At 40.8% G+C, this 24,542-nt stretch overlaps 1 protein-coding gene across 2 annotated transcripts in view; it reads left to right on the top strand.

Annotated features, from left to right (window-relative positions):
- Positions 1 to 24,542, top strand: part of macrod2 (mono-ADP ribosylhydrolase 2) — a 446,660-nt gene that overhangs the window by 341,820 nt on the left and 80,298 nt on the right. For both annotated transcript variants that reach the window (XM_083922595.1, XM_083922596.1), the window contains exon 8: positions 8,930 to 9,003. In XM_083922595.1, coding sequence (XP_083778721.1) covers positions 8,930 to 9,003 — 74 coding nt within the window. The remainder of the gene's footprint in view (positions 1 to 8,929; positions 9,004 to 24,542) is intronic.

Here is a 24,542-nt window from a genome sequence, read left to right on the forward strand (position 1 = left end):
GCCAGATATCTTTTGAAAACTCCTGCCCTTTCCAAATCAGTTTGCAATGATGCCTCCTCGGATTATTCTGTGAAACAAGCCATCTGACAAATGTTAGTACATGTGGCTGTGAAAAAACAAGGTCAGTATTTCACCTATTTGGTTGAGAACCAGTGGAGTAAATCTCAACCCACTGTTTTGTATTTTGAGTACAGCTTCATTAAAAAGAGGCTATTGGCTAATAACACATTCCCAGAACAGGACTTGGATCATGCATCTAAGGATCATAGAAACATGTAAACCTCAGTAGTTGTAGCATATATGAAAATAGACAGGCCAGATGTCTGGTGTAAAATGCATAATATTAGACACCTGGCAGCTGTCACCAAGTTACACAAACTGAAAACATCACAACATACACTTACAGATGAACACATCACTGATTATAGAACATGAAAAAATATTGTTGATGTGCTTTTTATTTCCTCACATGTCTGGGCAAATAACATCTACCACATTATCACTGTAACATTCAGGGTGTGGAAAAAAATAAACAGCTAATTATGGTGCACTTGTGAGTTGAACAATCTGTTGATTTATTAAGATTATTAAGATTAAAAACCATACAGCTGCAGGTCTATACATACAGTAAATGTCAACTCAGCATTGTTAAACTTCCATGCATGTGAATTGGTAAAAGATAGTCAAAATGCATTTTGATATATAGCCGAGCATACACTTGTTGGCGAAGCCCAGTGTGTGCACTACAGAGATTTTAGGCCTATGAATTACTAGGTGTTTATAATTTTTCACTTTGCTGAGTAGAAGAACTCTTTCCTCTGGGATATTGAAGATTTTCCACCCATCACTTTCACAATTCACAGTTTACTGCAGAACAACTCCTCATCATATCCTCTCGCCATCTCTCTCTATAAAATTGTCTGTTTTCTGCCACCTGTCTATGCACACATCTCAAAATGGCTATTACTGAAGTGTTAATGATAGTAAGGGCAAGTTGTAATTTGTTTCTCACTCTTTTTCTCTCAATCTTGTTCCCCTCCAGCTCACACACTCTCTCTCTCAGGCGTTTTTGCAATGTTGCTGTTTAATTTTTCATTGATAAATTCAGCAGTCATTTCTATAAAATTCATTCCCTCTTCTCATACCGTAGTTTCCCACAGCACATTCTACATTAATTTGACCATGCTTCATGTTGCATTTCCACTTTCTCATTATTTTGCCAGCTAAAAACTTAGTGTGGCCTCATAATCATATCAATTCAAAACAGTTTTATTCATTTATCCTAACATCATGAATCATAAATTGACGTCAAGAGGCTTTACAATATGGACAGTATATAACACTTTCTATCCATAGATGGTAATAATGAGAATTTGTTGGTTACTTGTTAGTGCTTAAAAAACGTCTAACTAATGAGTCAGACACTGACTCGCTAGTGTTGCTTTTAAAACGTTAAAATAAATTTAAGTTTATTGGCAGTGATTACACTTTTACAGGTTGAATTAGAGAAATTAAATTAAGAATGTCAGGTAATGGATATGGTAATATGGGTAATGTCAAAATAGATATGTGGCATTTTGGAATAAAACAGTCCTATTGTAGTTACAAGAAGGCAGGCCAAATGCATGCAGTAGAGATAGGGTCACGTTTGTACTGTACACTGCTGACCAGGGCAGTGCTTATGCTGTTTCTCTTTGGTGCTGTGTACTGCATTGCCAATATGAACCAGTCATAGCACTCCACCAGCAGCACCTCACATCAAAGTGGTAGGCTGTGCAGAGCCGGGGGTTGGGGGGTTGGGGGGTGCTGTTAAATAAATAAGCAGCTTAGCGTTTCCCATAACTGCATCTCTACAGAACAATACAGCTGATTAACACTAGAGATCTTCACACAGCAAAGGGCAAATAGAGGAGGGACTGTAGTATACTGTAGAACAGGGCTGTGATGCTATTCTGTACGACTGCTCCCTGTGCCCCTTGAGTACTGCCATGTTCTGAAAGGCTCTCTGCTCTGTTGTCAGGCATTTTGACAGTTTCTGTACATTTTAGATAACCTTTAAGGTCAACTTCCATTTCAGGGACGTAAACAAAAGCTTTTTAGTGTGAAAGGCACATCTTCCCAATCTTCTCTATCTGTCTTTCTCCGTGCGTCTTTTTATCTTTCTTTCTCTGTAGAATACACATAGATATGGGCATTTTAGATCTCCACACATGCACCCAGGTACTATACTTATGCACATGTGCTTGACCCATTTTCACACTTGAATATTTGTAGAAAAACAAATCTTGTGCCCCCAACACTGTGACAGAGAGAAATCAGGAACAAGTTATCCAAGGCCTTTGTGGTGAGAAAAATAGATTTGTCAGGAAAGCTAATGCTAATTGACACTCTCTCTCTCACGCCTCCGTATTCCAGGAGACTCAGTCACCATTGACAGATGATGGCAGAACAGGGAGGTTGTGTGTAGCAGGGGTGCGCAAGGGGGTACCTTAGGCGCTTGGAAAGAAAAATGAGGGCTCACACTATGCTGACAGTCCAATCCTTCAGTCCGGCCCATTAGCCACAACAGAATTTCTGCAAGGATAGTATCGGAGGTACCACCCATAAACAAACTGGTGCCCACCGTGGGCCATGAGGTCACCCAGCATGATAGAGGTTATTAAGTGCTGCTCCTGTTTCCACATCAATCACAGCCATGCGACCTGGGTTTAAATGGATTATTCCTTCCAAAGAGGAGACACCTCTCAATGTCTCACAAGATCAGTGCCAAAAGTCTAACTACCTAGACTTAGAGAGGTCATGTTCTCTTTTTGTCTATCTCTTCCACTCCCATCTTCCCTCCTCGCCTTGTAGTCCTTTTTTCTCCCTCACACATCTTTTTTACAAACATGCTCTCACACAGGCTGAGACACTTGCTCAAGCAAAGCCACATACATAAAAATCCCATTTCAAGATGCATTATGGACAATTTAGCTTTGTGGAGATCACATCTTAGCTGGTGCTGAAAGAGCACTTTCCAAAAGCCTTGTAATGAGCTGTACAGTTTAGGACGTGTCTGCTAAGATCAATCTTTGCATGGAGCAGAAATCTCAATAGCAAATGTAAAAGCAAGGCCATGAACATTAAGTCTATTTCTTACCTGACAGAGGCCATTGAAGACATGCTTTTACAACCCTCTCAAAGCATTCAGAGGCCCACAATAGGCAATGCCATTGCTCGGGACGAATATCTCTCTGTTTACTGCTCCCCCTTCCCCTTTGGCTAATCTGTCTCTGTGACGGATCTAAGGATTGTTGACAGAGAAGTTTTTGCACTGACTGGTGGCTGTGGGAGATATGCGGATGTAATATGTAATCCACCCAGGCTCTACTGGTATGTCCACGCTGCCTTTCTACTGTACTGTCCAGATCAAAGGTTTCAAGCAGCTAAGAATTTTCCCCCAGCCAGCATCATACTCTGGCTCTCTTCATCCTTGTCTAGGATTATGAAAGTAGGAGACATTCATGGCACCTTATCTCTCAACAGTGATGGCTCGCTGCTAGCTTGCCAGAGATGGCCTGTGCAAGTCCTCCCTTCTCTTAAAACCTAGGGTTTACTACAGGGAGCTTAGCCCAGCTGGGTTGGGAATTTCAAGGTACATGGGAGCAACGTGCTGTATCAGTGGGTAGCAGAGTGTGTGCTCGGAGGAAACAGGAGCTTCGTAGCCCATTTAACTGAGTCACACAGTGTGCATTGTACTCACCACTAGCCCTGCTCTCTTGGTCATCATTTTCATTGATGATACACCAAATGTAAAAATACTTCCCACCCATAGGACAATAGATTTAGGCTTTAAAGAAACTTGGTTGAGCATTAAACTTTTGCATATCAAACAGTCTCCAGGATGTTTTAAAGAAGTGAAATGTCAGGTGTTAATTTTAGCATGTAGGACAAAGCATGGCATCACCTATATGGAATGCTTCCAAGGAAGGTCATCATCTGTTGTTCCACGGAGGCTGCTCTCTTTCTTCCTACCTCTTTTTCTGCCTGTCTTCCTCACATAACACCCTCCCATCCCTCTTTGTCTCTGTCTCCTTTTGTGGGCTGCAAAGTCGGTCATGGTCACAGCCCTGCTGCTTCGCGGTGTTTGTGTAGAGAGGAGCTCCGGGCCATTTGACACCCGCGCTTTGGCGTCTAGAGTCCTTGAGCGCTACTCTGTCCTCCACCCTGGGTCACCTCACCTCTCCTCTGGGCCCTGATGGGGTGACAATCCTCTTTTACCCTCCCTTTCCAGATGAACACACAGGACTGCTGCCTTCAACTATGCTGCACTTAATGATTTCTTCCTGCTGCCCAAACCACAATCCACTAATCTACTCTCTACTACATTCTGCTTAAATTATTCCACCCTGCCAGTCTGTTATAATAAAGGTCTTTAGAGGCAGCAATCAGATTCTTTCGATTTTTATAAGACATTTGTTAAAGATATTTCTAGGCAACAGTTATAAAAATAACTTGTTAAAGACCTTTCAAAATCAGAGAAACATTGGCATTTTATGTTTGTTTTTTGTTGCCATATTTTATTTTCTGTAGCAGATTTCCCATGTTTACCATTTGCCACTTCAACACTTGAGGTGAATTAACGACTGCCTGATACCTCAGCCTCGGGCTATATGCTGCTTCAAGGTAGACAGCTCATCAAAATGAATGATGAGTGTTGAGTCATGAACTTGACCAACTACAACTGACGGGCAGCAAAGTGGGGCCAACAATACCATTATTGCCTCAAGGGTAGAAAACTGTACTTTGTATTTTTCAAGAACTCAGTCAGCATATGTTTATCAAACCTAGGCCACATATACTTACAAAAAATTGGGTTGCTCAAAGAGAGACACAACAACAGTAGAGATTATAAAGCCCTAAAATAACAGCAGGTTGTTGCATCTTCTTCACAATATAAGCTCACTCAGGAAAAAAACAAAACTGGTGTGGTCTGCACAATGTGCCTGCAGCCTAGCCATATATTTGCAAACAAAGAATGGGAATGCATCATAGCACATACATGTATTCAACTCTACCCGCTTTATCGGTTGATGCAGCTACTCCTCTCTCCTTCTCACCGGAGAAAAACACCTTACCTACACAGTTTTGTTGTGAAAGTTAACTATAAATTTAGGATATGAAAGAGTTGTCATGCCGGCAAAAGAGAGAGCAATGGGCTTTCTTGTTCTTAAAGCAAAAATCCCCCCTAAGGCAGAGAGCACATTTATATTATTTTTCCTACTTTCCAGCTCAGTGGATATTTTTTTAACATTAACTTTCACAAAGTCAAGGCAGAGTCATATGTGATGTAAAGTGGGAACTGTTTCATTATGAACTAAGCAACTACGTGTCATAGCTGTAACATCCCAAGCAGTGGCTTTTCTCTGGTTTTTAGTTTTGTGTAATATACAAAAACCATATTCCTAAAAAGTCACACAGGGTCCTGTGTTTATGAAGGTGATTTACATATGCCTAACAGAGGGGCAAGACACTGTGTCTCATGGTTGCATCAGAGATTAGAGTTGGCTCTCTTTTTCTCCATATTAACAAAGGTCCTACATGCCCAAGATCATAGGAATAAAATATGTGGATTCTGTTTTAAGATGAATCATCCCTTTGGCTTAACTAGCTGGGCTGATGCACCACATGGGCTCAGTGAGTTAAGCATTGATGAAAATGTACCTTTCATTTAAAAGTAAATGAACCAACTCATCTTTCTCATATATTTTGATCATGCTTTTTGATTGTGGCCTAAAATTAATCAAAGGGATGAAATGATTAGAAGATTTTAAAAGACCTCTTCTCAGGTCAGATAAAGTGTTTATCTGATTTCATTCTCCCTGGTCACTAGTCCAAATTTGTTGTGGTCACTGAACCCTTTACTACTATTGCCATCAACATCACTGGATGTACTGTGCAAATGTTATGCAAGCGCACTGTGCCACCTTAAACCTTTTTCCACCCGGCGCATGCCATCTCTCTCGCCCCATCTCTCTCGCCCCATCTCTGTCTGGCTGCTGCGCTCTGCCTGGTGATGAAGTAGAGGAGCCTTCAGCAGAAATAACACTATACCACCTGAGTCCTCATCAGTGGCGCTGCGCTGCACATATCCCATCACTGGCCTCACTAAGACAAATCTCCCTGAGCCGGCCATATTCCCAGCATAGGAGAGAGCCGAGCCAAGCAGAGCAGGGACCCTTGAGGACCCACCATCACCGCGCCTGACGCCAGATCTCCACCTCCTGACAGATTAGCTTTCACTGAACCCTCCACACGGCATATGGAGCAAAGGAGAATGAGAAGGAGGTGTTGGGGAAAGAAGATGTAGAAGTAAAACAGTGAACTTTTTCATTGTGTGCGCATATAGAGTCGATTCTGTTCTGAACATAATTATTTTTAAAGCCCTTCTAACAGGGCTGTGACCACTATGGCTAAAAGAGGTGACAGAAGTGATGATTGAGGATATTTTATTGTTGCTGTTGCAGCCAATGCACTCAAAACTGCAACTGCTGACCTTGGGCCGTTGATGTTACTTTTGAACAGAGTTCTTCTGGCAAGCTGCCCTGAGTGGCAATGACCCCTTTTTGTTGTCTTCCATCTAACTCTTTTTTATGTTGTCTCTTGTTTTTTTTTACACCTATCATTCTATTTTCCTTTTATCTTTTTCACTGTTTCTATAGCTTCTCTTTTGACCTCTCTCTTCTTTCAGCTCTGCTATGATTAATAGGTATAGCTCTCAAATCAATAGAGCATTTGTAGAAACTCCACACTGAATAGATTATATGGACTCAATGCCGTCCCCCCACTGCTACTGTCCAGAATCCCAGAATGTGCTAATATTATGATTAAGACCTGTTTTTAGCTTTCTTAAGGTGGTATAGTAAGAGCACAAAGACAGGCCCTGACTTCTTAAAATAATTAGTTCATTTGTTTGTGTGCTTACTTGTCTAACACCTCTCCCGTAGTGTGCTCTTCCTAAACAGCTGGTCCGATCTCTGTGGATCTATTTTTCTCAGCTTCCTCATCTTCCATACATCTGTTAGCCTATGTTACTTGACGTGTGAGATGAAGTGATGGTACACCTGCATAAGTGTGGAAACGGATTTTAAAAAAGAAACATCACCAGACAAAGTGATATCACTGAAAAGGTTAAGTGTGTTTGGAAGACAAGAGGAGTCAGGTGACCTGCAAACTGATTTGGCATGCTGGATTAGGTTCTGAGCACAAAGCTCTGGGGGCAGCTTTTCAAGAGCAAGAGCCGTGAACGGGCCACGTACTGTCTGCAGACACTGCCTAACAGAGCCATAGGAGCAGACTGGCTGTCACTGCTGGCTGGTATGCAGCTCACATCTCCCTCCACCCAGGGCTTGAACATGAGCTCAGCTAGGGTTCGGCAGCACCTCAGCCCCCCTCTCCTCTCCTCTCCTCTCCTCTCCTCTCTTCTCCTCAGTGTAAGTCAGCCACTCCTGTCAGGCTGAGTAGGGGGAGGAGAAGAAAAACTGAAAGAAAGAGACATCAACGGTAGTCAGATAGGTGAGAGTGGTGAGGATAAAGCTTCATGTAGTCTATCATGGCTCCCAAGGCAGTTGATTGAAAGCATTTCCAGAATAGTTATTGAGAGGCTTTGACAGCAGGTGGTCTGAGATGAAAGAATTCGGGAAAATGTAAGGCTAGATCTCATTGGCTTTTCATTTTTCTTTTCATCCAACTTAAAGGGTAGGGGTCATCACAGTACTTGTAAGCTTGTTTCATAGGTCATAGAATGTTATCATTGTGGCAATGACCCTGGAAAAGAAAAAATATTTGTGAATATGACCCATGCAATAACCAACAGCCTACAACTTTGGCATGGCCCTTGTATCAGTTGATGTGGGTTGAAATTGAGGTCTTGACCTCTGTAGTTAGAGGAAGACAGTGACTTCTGTAACCTGTGGTCCCTTATGGAGGCCAGGGGTTATAATATGGAAGAGCTTTGAGTTTTAAATCGTGAGCTAGGTCACTTAGGACTGAAAAATGATTTGTTTTGTGGTTTATGGGCTGAACTGTGCATAGGGCATGCATGCAGTGTAAACGGAGTACCTGCAAGTCAACTTCAAACTATAAGCTCTACATTGACTTAAGAGTAAAATGCTTTAGTAAAGTTTTATGAAAGGCACAGAAGACAACTGAAACACTATTCTGTGACAGAGTAGAAGATTGTCAGCAATTTTTGTAATGGCTTACATAATCTCCAGCTGTAGCATGGCTGGGCCAAGGGCTTTTATAGTCAATAGCTCACTCTAAGAGTCTTTAGAAGTTCTCTATAGTGGCAGCAAATGATCCGGAGATCAGCGTAGCAGAGTCCTCCCTCAACTTGCCTTATCAAGGATATATCGAATTTAAATCTGTGTGTTTAGATCGATAAATTGTCTTAATGCAGTGTTAGGGATCTTAAGCAAACACAACTGCTGTGATTAATACAGTAATTAGCAAAATTGCTAGCAACACTAACTTGACTATATGTTCTTTCTGGCAAAGTGATAAAATAGGTTAGTGTGAATCACACATCACACATCTACTGTCATAAAGACAAAACATGAATTGATTCTACCTGAGGTGATAATGAGTGAAGGTATGATGTGTATATACAGTATATAGCTTGTATCTATACATTGTATCCCCATAATATCTGTATGTTGTTTCTTTTCAACACTGTGCATCTCACAGTACACAACTACAGCAGTTTATCAGACAGCTGGTCTCATCTACCAGAGACAAGCAGCCTGTGCTCCTTTCCATTGATTTAGGAGAAATGCTGTTACATGTGGAGATATTGGTTTGACTGTCTGTTCGTCTCTCTGTTATTGTCTACGTCTTGCATCTGCATGTTGGATCCAACTGATATTGACACTTTTTTTTCCTCATCTAGGCTTTCCGAATGATCCTGCAGCTGACATCGCTCTGAACACAGTAAAGAGCTGGATCGAAGAGAATCCTGATAAGGTAGGACATAGCAGAGTGATTGATGTTAAAACAAATAGCTGTCAATCTGAAGCCACCTGAACATGTCTGCAGGCACTGTCTATTTTATGTTTTTGCTGATTTGCTGTGAGTGGAGATGATTGGACCACAGCAGAACCACGGAACACTAATTATCATGCATCCCAATATCAGATAGACAGCTCATCCACCTGCCCCTGGTGCATATCAAATTAAAAGCCAGTCTGAGACTAATCAGGCCTTCAATGGTCTGCTGGATGTTTAATTGGTCTATGCTGTGGAGAGCTATTAAACCCAGAAGAACATAAGCACATCAGTTGAAATAATCTGAAATTGGTTTGGTATTAGATGAGTTATAATGATGCCTTCCATGGACTGAAGGCTCAGATAGTCTGGAAATACAGTGCTGTGAAAAAGTTTTTGCCCCCTTACAGATTTCTTCTGTTCTTGCTTTTTGTCACAGTTATATGTTTCAGATCATCAAACAAATTTTAATATCCGAAAAATGGCGTGTTTCCATTAGCCCTGTAGAGTGGCCTCCGGGAAAGTTTCAGGGCATGCCCTCTCAAATGGTTTTTCACTCTTCATGTTTCCATAACAAAAAAAGGCCCGAGAAGAATTTACGAGACTCCGGAGATGACGTATCGCTCTGAATGGGTTTAGAACGCCGATGATCAACTGATCAGTGTTACAGCGGTGCACCGCTCTTCCTCTAAAGTTAGATATAAGGTTGCCCGTTCTACTCACAACATCAACTTATGTACAAAGTAACATGAAAGAAAAAGATTCGAGCCGGCCGCTGTCACCCCACTGCAGCACTGTGTGTGTGTGTGTGTGTGTGTGTGTGTGTGTGTGTGTGTGTGTGTGTGTGTGTGTGTGTGTGTGTGTGTGTGTGTGTGTGTGTGTGTGTGTGTGTGTGTGTGTGTGTGTGTGTGTGTGTGTGTGTGTGTGTGTGTGTGTGTGTGTGTGTGTGTGTGTGTGTGTGTGTGTGTGTGTGTGTGTGTGTGTGTGTGTGTGTGTGTGTGTGTGTGTGTGTGTGTGTGCGTGCGTGCGTGCGTGCGTGCGTGCGTGCGTACGTACGTATGTATGTATGTGAGAGTGGGAGAGGGAGAGGGGTATGGAGCATGCAGCAAAGGAGAATTCAATACAGAATCCGTGCACATATCATTTTCTGTGCTGTGTTGTTCTACGCCACTGGATAAAAGTGTCTAATCTACTTAGCCATGCTGTTGTGGTGTCTGTACTACAACACGTCACATCCCGCAGAGAGCTACATCCAATCACCAATCTTGTATATCTCAGGGGTACTCTCCGACAGGGCCATTTTCTACTCGGTCAAACGGCCTCCTGAGCAACTCACATGCAAATTAGGGGCGTTGTTGGTGAGATAGACCTGCCTCAATCCGGGTAGTCAACCATAGTGGAAAAATACCTACTGAAAACCGAATTATATGCATAATAAGAAGTAATAAATACTCGCCGTTATATAGAGAGAGATGCAAACAGGTCGTTAAACAGTAAGTTAAGGTATATAAAGGCAAAAAGACATGATTGGATCCATACCACTACAATTTATTTAGTATAAAACATACATAAACAAGACGTCATCTTAAGCAAAATGCACAAGGAATAGTATATTCTCTTCTGTAGTTATTAGGTGAGTAGCAAAGAAGTTATTATTGAAATGACCACCACAAAGAGGCATAATGTATCCATCTCCCCCTCCCTGCACTAATTAACCAGGTCAAACTCCATGTGAAACTGTTGTAATGACCACATTAAAGCAAGGACTAATTTGAATGCAAGTCTGAGTTAGATACACAAGTCTTTTACAGCAGCATTATGTACTGTATGTGGCACGTATGTAAAACAAGGTATTTATCACCTTGATATGTTTATGAAAAACAGTTTGTGATAATAGCATTTTGTCCAGTTGTCGGAGCTGTTTGAGGCTATACAGAACGTACATCAGTTTGAGTCAGTGAGTGATGGAAACCTTCGGGGGTCATCTCTGTGTACTGTGGCACTGTTTATATCTGTCGCTGTGAATTGAGTTTTCTTTATAAAGTTCACAGCTTGATGTGCTACAGCATCCCTCAGCTGGTGTTATGGATCTTGTGAACAGACAGCCAAATGAGTCCGAGCCGCTGGTTTATTTTACTGTTTATGTGCTTATGTTTGCAGCACTTCTTCACTGCCTTATGATTGCTGTAACATGTACTTGGGGAATCCATCACTGCTCTGATGTAAAGAAGGTTTTATATAGCTTATTGCTGACTGTAAATTACAAGCTAATGTGCAAAGCTGACTTTTGTGGTTGTGTTTTTCAACAATCAAGGATTGTCACTTGCCGTACAGAGGCTGCAGACAATTATGTGATGCACCGACTGATAGCTATCTCTGGTGTGGGTAGATCAAGTGGAAAATATTACAATTCATGGACGTCTACGGAGGCTTTCCTGAACATTGTTTGGCAAAGCTCTGCAAGCACAAGCAATAGATCTTAAACTCTAACTAGACCAAGAGTTAGTAAGCTTTTAACCTGATCAGAGAGAATAAAGTGAAGCACAGCAATATTACATTGGAAAGTCTTCCAATCAAACCACAGACAACATGAAGTAAAGCAGGAAGTCTTCCCCTGCAGTTTTCAATTAATTCGCTGTTGCTTGCTGCTAAGTTACTCTTGGTACAGATTTTAAAATTGATATGTTATATAAAACCATCCCTTTTAAAGTAATTATGTCAGTTAAGGTTGTAGCAGACATGAATAGAGAATATAACTAGAATTCAAATAAATGTCTCATGGAATTTCTCAGTGCCTGCAGAAACGACATGATTTCTTTTCTGTTAGGTCCCTTACTGTTGCACATTAAATGTTAAGATGAATGCTGCAATCTTGGTCTAATATGTTTAGAAAAACAATGTATCACTACAACATTTACTCAATTTTCACACCCAGTATCAACCTGACTGATAACTGACATGATTCTGTTTCAGGCTTTGTGTCAACTCATAAGAAATTGATAATCTGACTGCATGTCTTATACAGAGCTTACACTCAGTAAATATATTGGGAAGAAAAGCTTTGAATGTGCTGTATAATATTATGCAGGTTGTTGTACACATTGTAGTTTTATTCATTTTCTCAATCTCTCCTCAAGACTGAGAAAGTGATGAGATGTCGTGTGCTATACCATCAAACGGCTTACAAAAGTTCAGCACTGCGACAGTTGCTCATATCACAGATTGCAACCAGCTTTCCGAAGATCGAGCAAGAATGAGAGGTTTGAAGCCCAGTTTACCATACATGGAACAATAGGACTAGATTGCTCCGCTCGCTCACCTACAGCTCTGTGAAGCCTTTGTTGTTGGCGCCCACAGAGACAAGTCATTCCAGAGCCATGATAAGGGTTCCCCTTTGGGTAAGATACTGTGCCATTGTGGTTGAATTTCAGTACAATGGGCTGGCTGAGGATCCAACACACTGGGGTGGCAGAGTACAGGCTACAAGCCCCTGCTGCAAACCTCCTCCATGGACACACAGACATCCTCAAATGATAGCCTTGCCTGTGTACGTCCCGTAGGATGTATATAAAGACGGATGGCGCAATTCCACTTTCTCCCATTGTATAAAAGTAAAGCCAAATTATCCTTGATATGGGCGCTGCCAGGTGTAATTTTGCAACCAGAATCAGCACAGACCAAATCATACACTTGCCTGACCAAGCCAGTCAACAGTGACAGGTGTCGATCATAACCTCATTTTTATAGCATCAAATAACTAATAAAAACCAAAGAATAATAAATTATACATTATTCTGAAATTAGCAAAAAATCTGCATAATGACTATTTTTTACTGATAAATTAAAAATAGTTTGATGTTAATACTTAGTACTTAATACGTACTTGTATTTAAGTCAAAAGTGAATGCAGGATTTTTAGTTGTGAGTGTGTGCGTGTGCGTGTGCGTGTGCGTGTGCGTGTGCGTGTGCGTGTGCGTGTGCGTGCCTGCGTGCGTGCCTGCCTGCGTGCCTGCCTGCGTGCCTGCGTGCGTGCGACAGGGAGGGGAAAAGAGACAACGCGCTGTGATTGATTAGCAGTGAGTTTATCTCTCAGGCCAGCACACTGTAGCCCTGATGCACTCGCTAACAGACAAAGTGCCCCAGTGCCAATGTGATATTCACTCTTAAAAGCACCTAAACCTCCATTGTGGGAGAATAAACAGCATCACCGTGGTCAGGGACTGCAGATCCTTTAATCTAGACATGGCTTGAGTGCAGGACTGATCCTTCAGATCACAATAGAAAAGAATCAAAGAGGACAGCCTCTGTTTCCCTGTATCCTCCACATGAATATATAATACATGAGTATATGTGTAAACAACAAACCAGATGGCTCTAATATTTCCAAATTAGGGGGTGCAGACAACCCAAGACCAGTGTGTGTGTCCAGACTTTTTTTTTCTTCTGGGGTGGCCCAAGTGGGGCATTGACTTATGCAGAGGTAGCAGGAAGTTCAAGTGATGCTGTAGGCAGTCTGCATAGCTCTGCATAGCTGCATCCCTGTTTATAGTTTACTTAAATAGACCTATCACTCACAACACAACAGAGTGGCACCAAACAAATGTAAAATAAAGTTTCCATACTTTATTAAAGAAATACAAATAAATAAGCCTTCGTGAACAAACTATTTTCTTGACAAAATTGTCCAAAACCTCAAACCTGTTACAGTGCAGTTAGTAGAAGTGATGGCATGTAAAATAAGTAATATTTGGCCTTTTCACTTATGTTACTTAGCTTGAAACATCCTCAATTCAAGACAAAGCAGATCAAGTTTTAAAGAGGGCAAATGCACATATATCCTGAAGTGCAGGTGAAGATGAAGGGCCTTCATCACCAGTATCCCTATCTGAGTTTACAAAATCACACATATTGTCATCAGAATGAAAATAAAATCAGACTTTTTATATGGTAAACCAACCCAGATGAAATAATGACTATTGCACTTTGACTTAACTGAAAGGTTTCAACTTTAGTTTCAATGTCTTGCAATTAACTACAATGCCATTGATATTATCCAATAAAATTAGTAATTACTAAAGAGACATCTGGCAAAAACTTAGTCAGGCCCATAAAGTTACACAAGAGATTTACATAGCTAATGTTAGCATCGTTGACAATAACCAACCAATGAGGACAGGTTTGCTAGCAAAGTGAGATGATGACATTCACAGAACTGCACCAAATTATCATGAACATACCTAAAAACTGTTTTAACCACCAGCATAGTATATGTGTATCAAAAAAAGTCGTCTCACATCTTTCAGGAGCGACAACAAGTAGCGAGAACAGTGTAGACTTCCTGTCAAGTTGACCGCTGACCGCTCTGCTAGTAAACTCTGCTGCCTCTCAGGTTTCAGACTGAATTGCATTTTTCAAACAGTTCCAACCGACTGGGCAGGTAGCCAATTGTAATGGTGAGGCAGGGTTTTAGGGGGCCACCCCGGGCCACTCCCTAGGCACGCCCGTGCCTGACACAACAAGTTCTCCATATGGTATTGGAGCAGTTTTCTTCTGCTCACAGCACACAAGCCCCTCCACTCATTTTCAGATCTAATTTGGTGTAATTCAGTCTTACATGGGTTTAATTTGCAGATGATAAATGTGGTCTGACATTGTATTTGGCTGCCACAGATGTGCTCTGGATGGCCAAGCTTTTTAATGAAGCTTTTTGAGTTCCCAGCAGCCCAGCATTACTGACACAGTCTGAACACTTGAGACAGATTGCGAGTCTGTAATAAGCTCTGCTGCGCTGTGCTGCTCAGGACAAAATTGATGTGCAGAGATTTCACCTTTCAACATCACTCTGGTTTGGGCTTTGGTATTAAGCACTCCACTGTGTCGATGACGCTCCCAAAACAGGTGCTTACATCCTTTTTTTCTGTTCTGTGAATGATCTGTTTACCCTAGTAGCATTTAAGACACCTGTTAATAAATTCCATGTCAAGGCAGGTCTGGAAACGTAACAGTGATTTTTGACAAATGTCAAGTGACTTAGGAATAAATACAGTATGGTGTATGTTTCTATAATTGTGTTTTTCTATGTGAATACATCAGTTAAGGAGGTTGTCTGGGTTTTGGCAGATGGAGCTATAACATAGGGCATTCATTGTCATTCAGCTGAACAAGATGGATGGTTGCTGTTATCATGACTATATTGTGCTTTTCACCTTTAGAAAATGTGAATTACATTTTTGAGTATTGTGGGAAGGTTTATCAAACAGGCATGGTTAGCAGAGAGTAAACCTCACGTGTAAGGTATGTGCTCCTTGTGCTTGTTTATCACCATCTATAGACCTACATGGTGGTTAAAATGATGATGAATTGCCTCAGAGAACACAAAGAGATTACAGAGTTAAGGACCCAAGCCTTTTTCAAGCTAGCCTCTGTTCCATTAGCCTTGTCCAGGCAGTGTGTTTTCAATACAAGATTTTTTCATCAGTATTTCCAAAAGGCTCAAACATCATAATGCATGCTATAGTGGTATATTTTACTGTAAGGGACATTGAAGTCTGAACACTTCCTATAATAGTGACTATTTACTTAAGTTAAAGTAGCAGTAGTATTGCAGTGTATAAATACTATGTTACAAGTAAAAGTCCTGCATTTAAACCCTTAATAAAGTAAAAAATAGATAAGTATTTTACGTAAATTATACATAAAGGACCAAAAGTAATCATTGCGCAGAATGGTCCATTTTGGAATAATACATATTATATCACTGAATTATAACCACTTTTACGTTGCAGCTGGTAAGTGTCAAGCGAAGTTGGTAACTTTCTGTGAAAACACTTTTTTTTTCCATATATGCTGTAATTGTCACTATATCCTGACAGCATAACAAGACAGACGATCTGTGAAAAAGTAACGTATCTTTACCTCCATTTTCTGTTCCTGTCTGTTCCCAGGTACCCTCTGTGTGCTCTAGATGGCATCTGCTAGTTCCCACCACACCCAAGAAAAGCAACCAATCTGATCAAACTGTGAAACTAAGCACCCCTGCTCAAATAGAACTTGATATTCTGCTACTGTATTGCCTATTTCTGGCACAAAGTGTTTTTAAAAACATATTTTAGTGTACTTTTTTAGCTCAAAATGAGAAAGTGCAGCTTAAACTAGGCAGCCTAATTTCAGTTTGATTGAAGTTCAGAGCAGTCAATCATCCCCTTTGATTGGTTGTCGTTTAGGTGAAATGAAATGAGATGACATTAGGAGCAGACAGAGGGAGGTAGAGCAACATTACTATTTCCAGATCATCTGTTTCATTGTGCTGTCAGGATATAGTGACAGTTTCAGCAAATATAGAAAACACTTTTACAGAAAGTTACCAACTTCAGCTTTAAGCCATTTTGGCTTAATAACTTTATATACTGCCAAATAACTAGTGCTAACTAATGCTAAATAAATGTAATTGAGTAAAAAGTATTTGCCTCCAAAATATAGTGAAGTAGAAGTTTTAAGTTGCATAACACTAAAACATTTAGTCTGGAAAGATATATGTGAATAACCCAATCATTATTGTGGTCTGAGGTTCTCTGAGGCATTTAAAGATTTGTCTCAGACAAATGTTGAAATGCTCCTTTCAGCTGGGGGCTAAGACATGTGCTCAACATTTGGATATGGCAGACTTTTTGAGGAGCACATTTACTACATATTCTATTTCACTATTACCAAAAATATATATTGAGACTCTGGACTACAGATACAAATTTTGCATCAGTCAGTGACAACTGTAAGAAGTACTATTCCCATTTAGGTTTTCTTCAGCTCTGAAGGACAAACCATTTTGATTTTTTTAGTACTTATTGAGAAGGCCTAAAGACTGATTTTAAAGGGACCGTAAACAGGTAGATTCCCATGTCTTTGTTCATTATAAAGCAGGTTGAGGTGCTATAAAAATACTGTGAAGGTATCAACGCACTTGATCCGCGGAGAATTTTTTTCTTGTGGCATTTGTACATTTCCTCTTCCCTACCTCTTATACATCTAAAAAGTTAAATAAAAAAGGGTAATGAAAGAAAGCTCACAAAAACATCTTCGCTTTATCAAAATGAGAATGCCTTCGATCTACTGCATTTGGTCATTCAGATTCAAGTATGGACTGAAAACCCTTGTAAATACCGCTTAGAGTGATGAAAGAAGCTTTTTATTGGAAAAACACTTTGAGAAGGGACGGCAACTGGAACAGAAGCTAACACTAAGTAGGGCGGTACGTAAGCTCTCTGTTGCTGCATTACCTCTTGGTGTTTTTATTGTCTAGTATCCAGTGAAAAGACTTTGTGCCAAGTGTTGCATCTGCAGCTGAGAGAGGCACAAATATTGTCTGTGCATGCCTTGAGGATGTCGATGTTCTGCTGATGGTTTGTGCAACTGGCATGGTGTTCAAAGGCAGCACTGGTCTTTTGAAGTCAGTGTCTAGCCTCTTTGAATTGTTTGCTGTGACTGAGAGCATAAGGGAGATACGGCCAGATCAGGAGCTGAGAGTATGACACTCGATTCTGTACTGTACTGTCTCGTGTGGGTGGAGACACAGTTTGACCTGAGATAACTGTATTCTCTCTTCAGCCTCTCTGTCAAACACCTGCACTTTGACTATAGAAATGCATTAGAGAGTCTGTGTGGATGCCTTATTAGTTTTCTCTGTCAGATAATTACTTTTCTGGCACCAGTGCTAATGTTGCTATGTAGTCTAATACATTAGTGACAGCCATTTGGCCCAAAGCAGTAGAATGGGGATTTTATGGCTTTTATGATCTGAGGATTTTATTATCTGACTCACTCTTGATAATATGATGTGTGCTCTTTGATTCCCCTGACCTCAGTTTGGTGTAGTTACTAGTTTCAGTGTTTTAATAGATTTAGGATGATATGAATCCAATAGTGAAAGTTATTTCTTAAATGTTTAACTTTTAGCACTTTATGTTATCTGCAGTGGGGAAAAGCAGTTTTGATTAAGCGCTCCTGCCGTCAAAAGATAAAGAAAGGTTCATCACAAGCAGCAAATGCTACAATATTTTCAATGTTTATCTAAATGGTTTGATTGAGCGCTTTCCTTCAGAAAGAAATCCTCTCTGCAGGAATGGGGATTAAGCCTATCATCTCCCTATCTTGTCCAAAGACCAGGGTGTTGCTTTACTCCTGCTAATTCCAGAAGGATCACCTTATTCTCAGATATCAGGTGACTTTGAGTCTTCGCTTCTGAAGGGGGTGAATTTTGACTGTTCTGTTAATGCTCACTCCATATTTGGCATACACATGAAAATAATAAGGAAACTAGAGACCAACCTGTGATAGTATTACACCAGCTGTGATGCCAAATTGGGCCAGGGTGCAATGGCTAATCTCTTACTTTCTATTTCCTTACTTGTGGCCACTTTTCTCCCATTTACATCCATTTTTTAAACTTGGCCTTCAGTTTGATCACAACTACAGCAGAGGCAGATCAGATTGATTACATCTGTCTCTGTCACTCCGCCTCTCTCTCTCTCTCTCTCTCTCCCTGTCTCTCTGTCTCTCTGTCTCTCGCTGTCTCACTCTTTCTCCTCTCCCTGTCTCTCTGTCTATCTGTCCATCACTCTGTCTCTCTCTCTCTCTCTGTCTATCTCGCTCTCTGTCTGTCTCTCTCTCTCAAATAAGTTAATAGTTGAAAAGCTGTTTGTGAATACTAAAATAAAGCTTTTAAGCCAATGGTTGTTATGGAGGATTACAGAACAGACTGACAAATAACAAACACCATAAGAAATATCAGGTTTGCATAATTTATCTGTATGGGTAATACAGATCATTAGTACTTTTGTGAGACCATGAATAACTGCTACTTTCGTGGTGAGAAAGACCTCAATATTTATTAGTCAGGGACTGATCCTCCATATCCAGGTACTCTTGTACACATGCACTGAGCCAACCAATAAACACAGTATGCTGCACTCATGGACACTGAGATATGATGCCCTCTAAGTTCAGCTCTCTCCGTTTGTGCAAATACTGTATCCCACCTCAATGCTTACTGCGCTGGAACAAGCTATCTTAATGACATGCTAATTGATTTAGTGTAGCACAGATAGTTGTAGGCTGGCAAACTGTGATAAAGCAAGAGTGGGTTGAGCTTTTGGTTCAGAAGAGGACAGGAGACTCATCAAACTCCAACAAGCTCATTCACTCTATTTGAACCACATTTTACACTGCAGTACCCCACGCTGAAGCATGGAGATCTTTACTGTGGAGTGTGTGTGTGTGTGTGTGTGTGTGTGTGTGTGTGTGTGTGTGTGTGTGTGTGTGTGTGTGTGTGTGTGTGTGTGTGTGTGTGTGTGTGTGTGTGTGTGTGTGTGTGTGTGTGTGTGTGTGTGTGTGTGTGTGTGTGTGTGTGTGTGTGTGTGTGTGTGTGTGTGTGTGTGTGTGTGTGTGTATGACCCAGTAAGATCATTTTAGGACTGCCACAAGTTCAAACAACAAAAAAAACCTCTTCTGTTCATCAAAGTCATTAATTATGTACGTCTATCTACGACCTGCAGAAACAGTTAGTGGATGAGAAACATTATGACCACTCCGCTATCCTCTCACTCACTTGTGCTAATATAAAGCCATAAAGTCTGGGGCACACCAATAACCTTGGTTAGCAATTTCCAGTGTAATGCTCTTCTTATTACGGGTACAGCAAAAGAAAAGTAAGAGTTGTAACAGTTGTTTATGTAATTAATATGTACAGTTTCATAAAGTTGCATTGCAACAGCATTTTTTTTTATTATATCTAAACCAGTATCAAGTCTAAATCCTCTAAGTCATATGTTAACTAAATAATTTTGGGTTTCTTGTTGAATGTATTTAAGACAAAAGTGAGAAATAACTAGGCTGCTTAAGGCTAATAATGGGCAGCAATTCTCCACATATAGTAGTAACATTTTATCCAACTGAGAGAAGAGAGAGAATGCAACTGGTCAAACAGTTGGAAATGTTTTTCTACTTAAAGTGAAATTCCGGTGTAAAATTGTCCCAAGGTCTTTTTAGGCAAATTCAGTCATCAAATAAGCCATTGAGACATTTTTTTCCGTGTATGAAATATTAACATAGATTCTCCGGAGAGACGCTAATAGCTTGCAGTGGCTAACACGGATAAACTCTGGGCGGCAAGTTGAACGCACTAAAGTGTATTTTTTAACCCCTAATACTGCTCCAAATAACACCTAACCTCTGCAGTAGCATGATAAGAGCCCCTACACATTAACTGAAGCACCAACAACGTAGTATGTGAACAGTGTATTAAAAGAGTGTTTCGAAAGACTTACCTACTGGCCCTGGTACCAGCTGCTCCATGCAGGTCGATTACCAAATGCAATCCAAAGGGACAGAGCCCATTGATGATTTATTCCAGAAAAACACGTAAGTGTTGTGTGCCTCACTGGAGAGTCCCCTCTGGCACAGGGACCCATATCCAACACCCCAGGACCGATGATGGAAAATCACAACTAGGTGTCTCTCAATCTAAACAAAAGACGCCGTCAGGGTTATGGGAGTTGTAGTCTTCTCACGTTGCATTTTGTAACATTAATCAGTTTATTTCATTCAAATAGCATCAGCAATTTCAGCTTTGATCAGCATACAGGAGAATGAATTACAATATCGAAAAAATTTTGAGTGAGTGAGTACCCCCCCGCTATTGTCCATGGTCAAAACAATCGTACAAAAATAACTTTATGAGCATGTTGAACACTGTTGCAATGTTATAATGTTACATTGCATCATGCCTATGCCACTGTATAAGTAGGTGACCTCTACAGATAGCAGCAATATAACCTTAACATTAAATATAATCAAGTTAGCTAACATAATGTTAAGCAGCAAATATCATTGTGTAACATATCTAATGTAGCTCAACATAACTTGTGGGGAAGAGGCTGCTGCTATACTACCGTTATGGATATGATTAACGTTATCTTACCCAACTTTATAAGTTGCATTTACTGTATATCAAAATATTAAGGTTGTATTTTTTATCTTGGTGTTATTGTTGGAGGTCGCATGGTTTATTCAAACTAATAAACTATGAAGCATGCTTTAGTATCCTGATCGTATTGTCTCTGGCATAAACAATACCAGATGTCATTGCCTTCTCCAAGCTGGGGACCCAAGGGTCTGACAGAGGAGGTGGGCCGAGCCTGGAGCTCTGCAGCTAAACACTTCTCATTATTTTCCACAAACAAAAGCTCTGCTGGCACCTATGTCTTGCATCTGCATGAAGTCACTACTCTTTCACTATTCATAGTTGGTCATTATCGGCCAAACCATCTACAAACTTGCTTACAATGTGAATACTGTGCTACAATTCTTACGGCCTACAGTGTGTGTAATTCTGTATGGGGAGCACATATGCAGGAGTTCCAGGTGCGATGTTGCAGGTTTGAACCTCAGTTGGTTCAGGGAGGAAGGGTGGAGACCACAGCGGTGATTACTTTAGCTGTTGCTGTGTGATTGCACGGTCTCTGGCAAGTGATTAGGGGGAATGGGCCGTATCTCTCACCATCTCAGAGGGGGATCAAATCAGCCTCAAAGCCTGGCTTCAGGCGGTGGTGCATTTGAAAGTCAATGTTTTATTTCTAAGCATAAATTACTTGATCGGAGCACTTTTTTGCCCAAGGTTGTATTCAGAAGTAGGGGTTGCCACAGTTAGAGAGCCTCGAGAGTTTGCATATGTCATGTCACACATGCCCCCGTCAAGTTGATTTTTTTTTTTTATTTCTGCATGGATTTTTAAAATTGCCAAGAATTGTAGACGTATGCCTGTGCTAGTCACTTTCCTTTCCCTAGATATTCCATCCATACATCAACATTAGAATATAAAACAAGCTGTTAAACATGTCTCTGTAAGAAACAGCAGTATACTGAAAATTGGAGATGAAGATCCTCGTATTTCAAGTGAAGCCCAATTGATTCAGTGAACCATACATGGGTGTAAATGCTCTTCAAAGTTGTACTAAAGGTTGAAGCTGTGGGTCAGTTTGAGTCATGCTGAGTTCTGAAGAGCTAACCCTCCATGCAGGTTGCCTTTTTTAAGATAGCTTTCTGTTGAGCTGCAGGAAGAGAGCTGTTTAATGCTGTGGGTCAGTGTACTTCATTACCAGATGTGATAATGGCCAGATGTAGGCAAGAATATCTCTTGCATTCTTTGCTTTATCACCCCTTCTGTATGTCTAGCAGGACTTGAAATTATGCCATTGTTAGACTGTTACCTTTGCTGATGAAAGATATTTACAGTGCTGATTGACAATGGTGTCTGTCTCTGTGGGACACAGCCAGCAAGGCTAGCACAGTAGGAGCGGTACATGTTGTAACTCAAGAGGACTTTAGATGACGGATACTGAGGTCGGCTGCATGGTAGAGGAGGAGGCAGGAGGCACTTGTGGTGTGAGAGCTGTAGGGCTAGAAGAATATATCAAAGAATATTTAGTTTATAACCTCATCCTTACAACCCGACTCATCTTATCACCTGCTGTATGAAAAAGTTTTAAGGCCCTTTTCATCTCTGTGAATTGTAATACTAATTGATGTTGAAGCTATAGGCAAAAGTGACAAGGCCTAGAGACAACCAAGTGCTTACGCCGCATTATTATGCAAATGCAGAAATTATGAAGCAAAGCGGCTTCTTTTTTTTATGTTTATAACGGCTGTATATGTTAACAATGTGACCCAAGCTTGAACCTTCGTTAGAGCTGTCTCCTCTTTACCTTTTGCAACGTTCTCGGACCAGACACTATGTGCTGGCCTGCTGTATCCCCAGGCTGTCTGAGGTAATCAAAGGAGGGCAGCATTAATTGCTTGACCCTGGCAGGAAGCCAGGTGGTCTGGCATGGGCCATCACCTGCCTGGGGAAAGGTCACCCCTCATCCTCTCATCCTCCACCCTCTCCCTCCTTTCCCTTCACCTTGTGCCACAACAAGCACCAGGAAGTTACGGGCCGCTCTCTTGAGGGCTGCTGCAAAGTCACCCCAACCAAATGCCAGTCTTATTTTCCAAGCAACAATGCATCTAACCTCAAAGAGTAATAACATTCCATTTGAAATAATAGCTAGAATTGGAATTGGTCCTGCCCGCTTTCCATAAACCCATTTTCAGACAATGGTCCCATTCCTATTACACAATGTCTGTCTCTATACTCCAGCATAAACATCTTAGAAGGTGCTTTTGCAGGAAGGGCAAGGGTTTGTCTGACTTATGGCTGATACATTCATCAAGCTCGTGCCAAGCCAATATCACACTGTCAGAAGGGAGCATGTGGCATTCTATCACCATGAGAGACTGTGACAGAACAAGTCCTTTTCCATTACACTCTCTCAGGGCAATCTTTTATATTGCCTCTCTGCTCCTCCGTAATGCTGTTTATTTCAGTTGTTTGCACTGGTGGATTCCATATTGCTTGGTTTCCCTCTCTGGACCCTCATCAGTGTGAACCTAACTGAATTTGAGCATTATTATGTCAGTAATGTATCAAAGGGTGTGGAGCTGCTCCCCACATTATGTTTATATATTTCAAACTATATTTCAGTGTGAAATATTTTAATGGGGCAATACACTGTATTTCAATTTCAAATCAATAAAAAAACAAATATTTCTTATTCAAGGTTTGTCAATCTGTAACTGTCTAAATTCCTATTTCTCATTGAATAGGCTGACAAAAGTTTCCTTAGCCCAGACATATTAAAGGGAGCTGTTGATGCACCCAGCCTTTACTATCCCTTTCCTATCACTCTGTATTCTGTTTTTCCTATTTTTTATTCAGTGGAGGCCGTTAAGAAGCTGTCGTCCTGTAGAGTGGTCTCTTGTATGCGTCTGTGTTCTCCTCTCCTGGAGCTATGGATTCTTATTTACGTGCTGATCTTTGGCAGTACACCAAAGTCAGTCCCTGCTCAACCAGAATAGCTAACGCAGTGTTCCCGTGAAGTTTGACTTGTCTTCTGCTCTTATGATTTCCTCTTGGCTGAGAAAAGGTAGACTGGGGTAAAGTGTATTAAAACTGTATGCTTATCAGAGGCTGTGGCTTGGAGAAACTGCACCCAGAAGATAAATCTATTTTTCATAAACCCTCAACTTTCTCCCCATTCCCTTTCTAAGTTAGACTGTCCACTACCAGCTTGTTTCTTCAACGGAAACAAATCAATAGGATTAGTGCTTATTTTTTAATCACTGTTAACAGTCTCTCCTGAGTGCTGAAATGAAAATGTACCCCTTCATGAAGTCATTGGATTAGATTTCTTCATAGTTATGGGATAAAAAGCACTTTCACTCTGTAATATGAACACCCCAGAAAGAGCTTTTCAAAATAGCTTTGATGGACATCAAATCTAATCTGAAGGATACAGAGCCAAAGTATTCTGGCAAATCTGGTACGATTTCTTCCTTTGATGCGCAGTAATTCAACTTTCTGAAGAGGGCAAACCTCAAACTGAGCAGACACGATTTTCTCAAAGAGTGAGGATATATTGCAGACATTA

The sequence above is a fragment of the Echiichthys vipera genome, assembly GCF_963691815.1.
Source record: "Echiichthys vipera genome assembly, chromosome: 11".
NCBI classification, from domain to species: Eukaryota; Metazoa; Chordata; class Actinopteri; order Perciformes; family Trachinidae; genus Echiichthys; species Echiichthys vipera.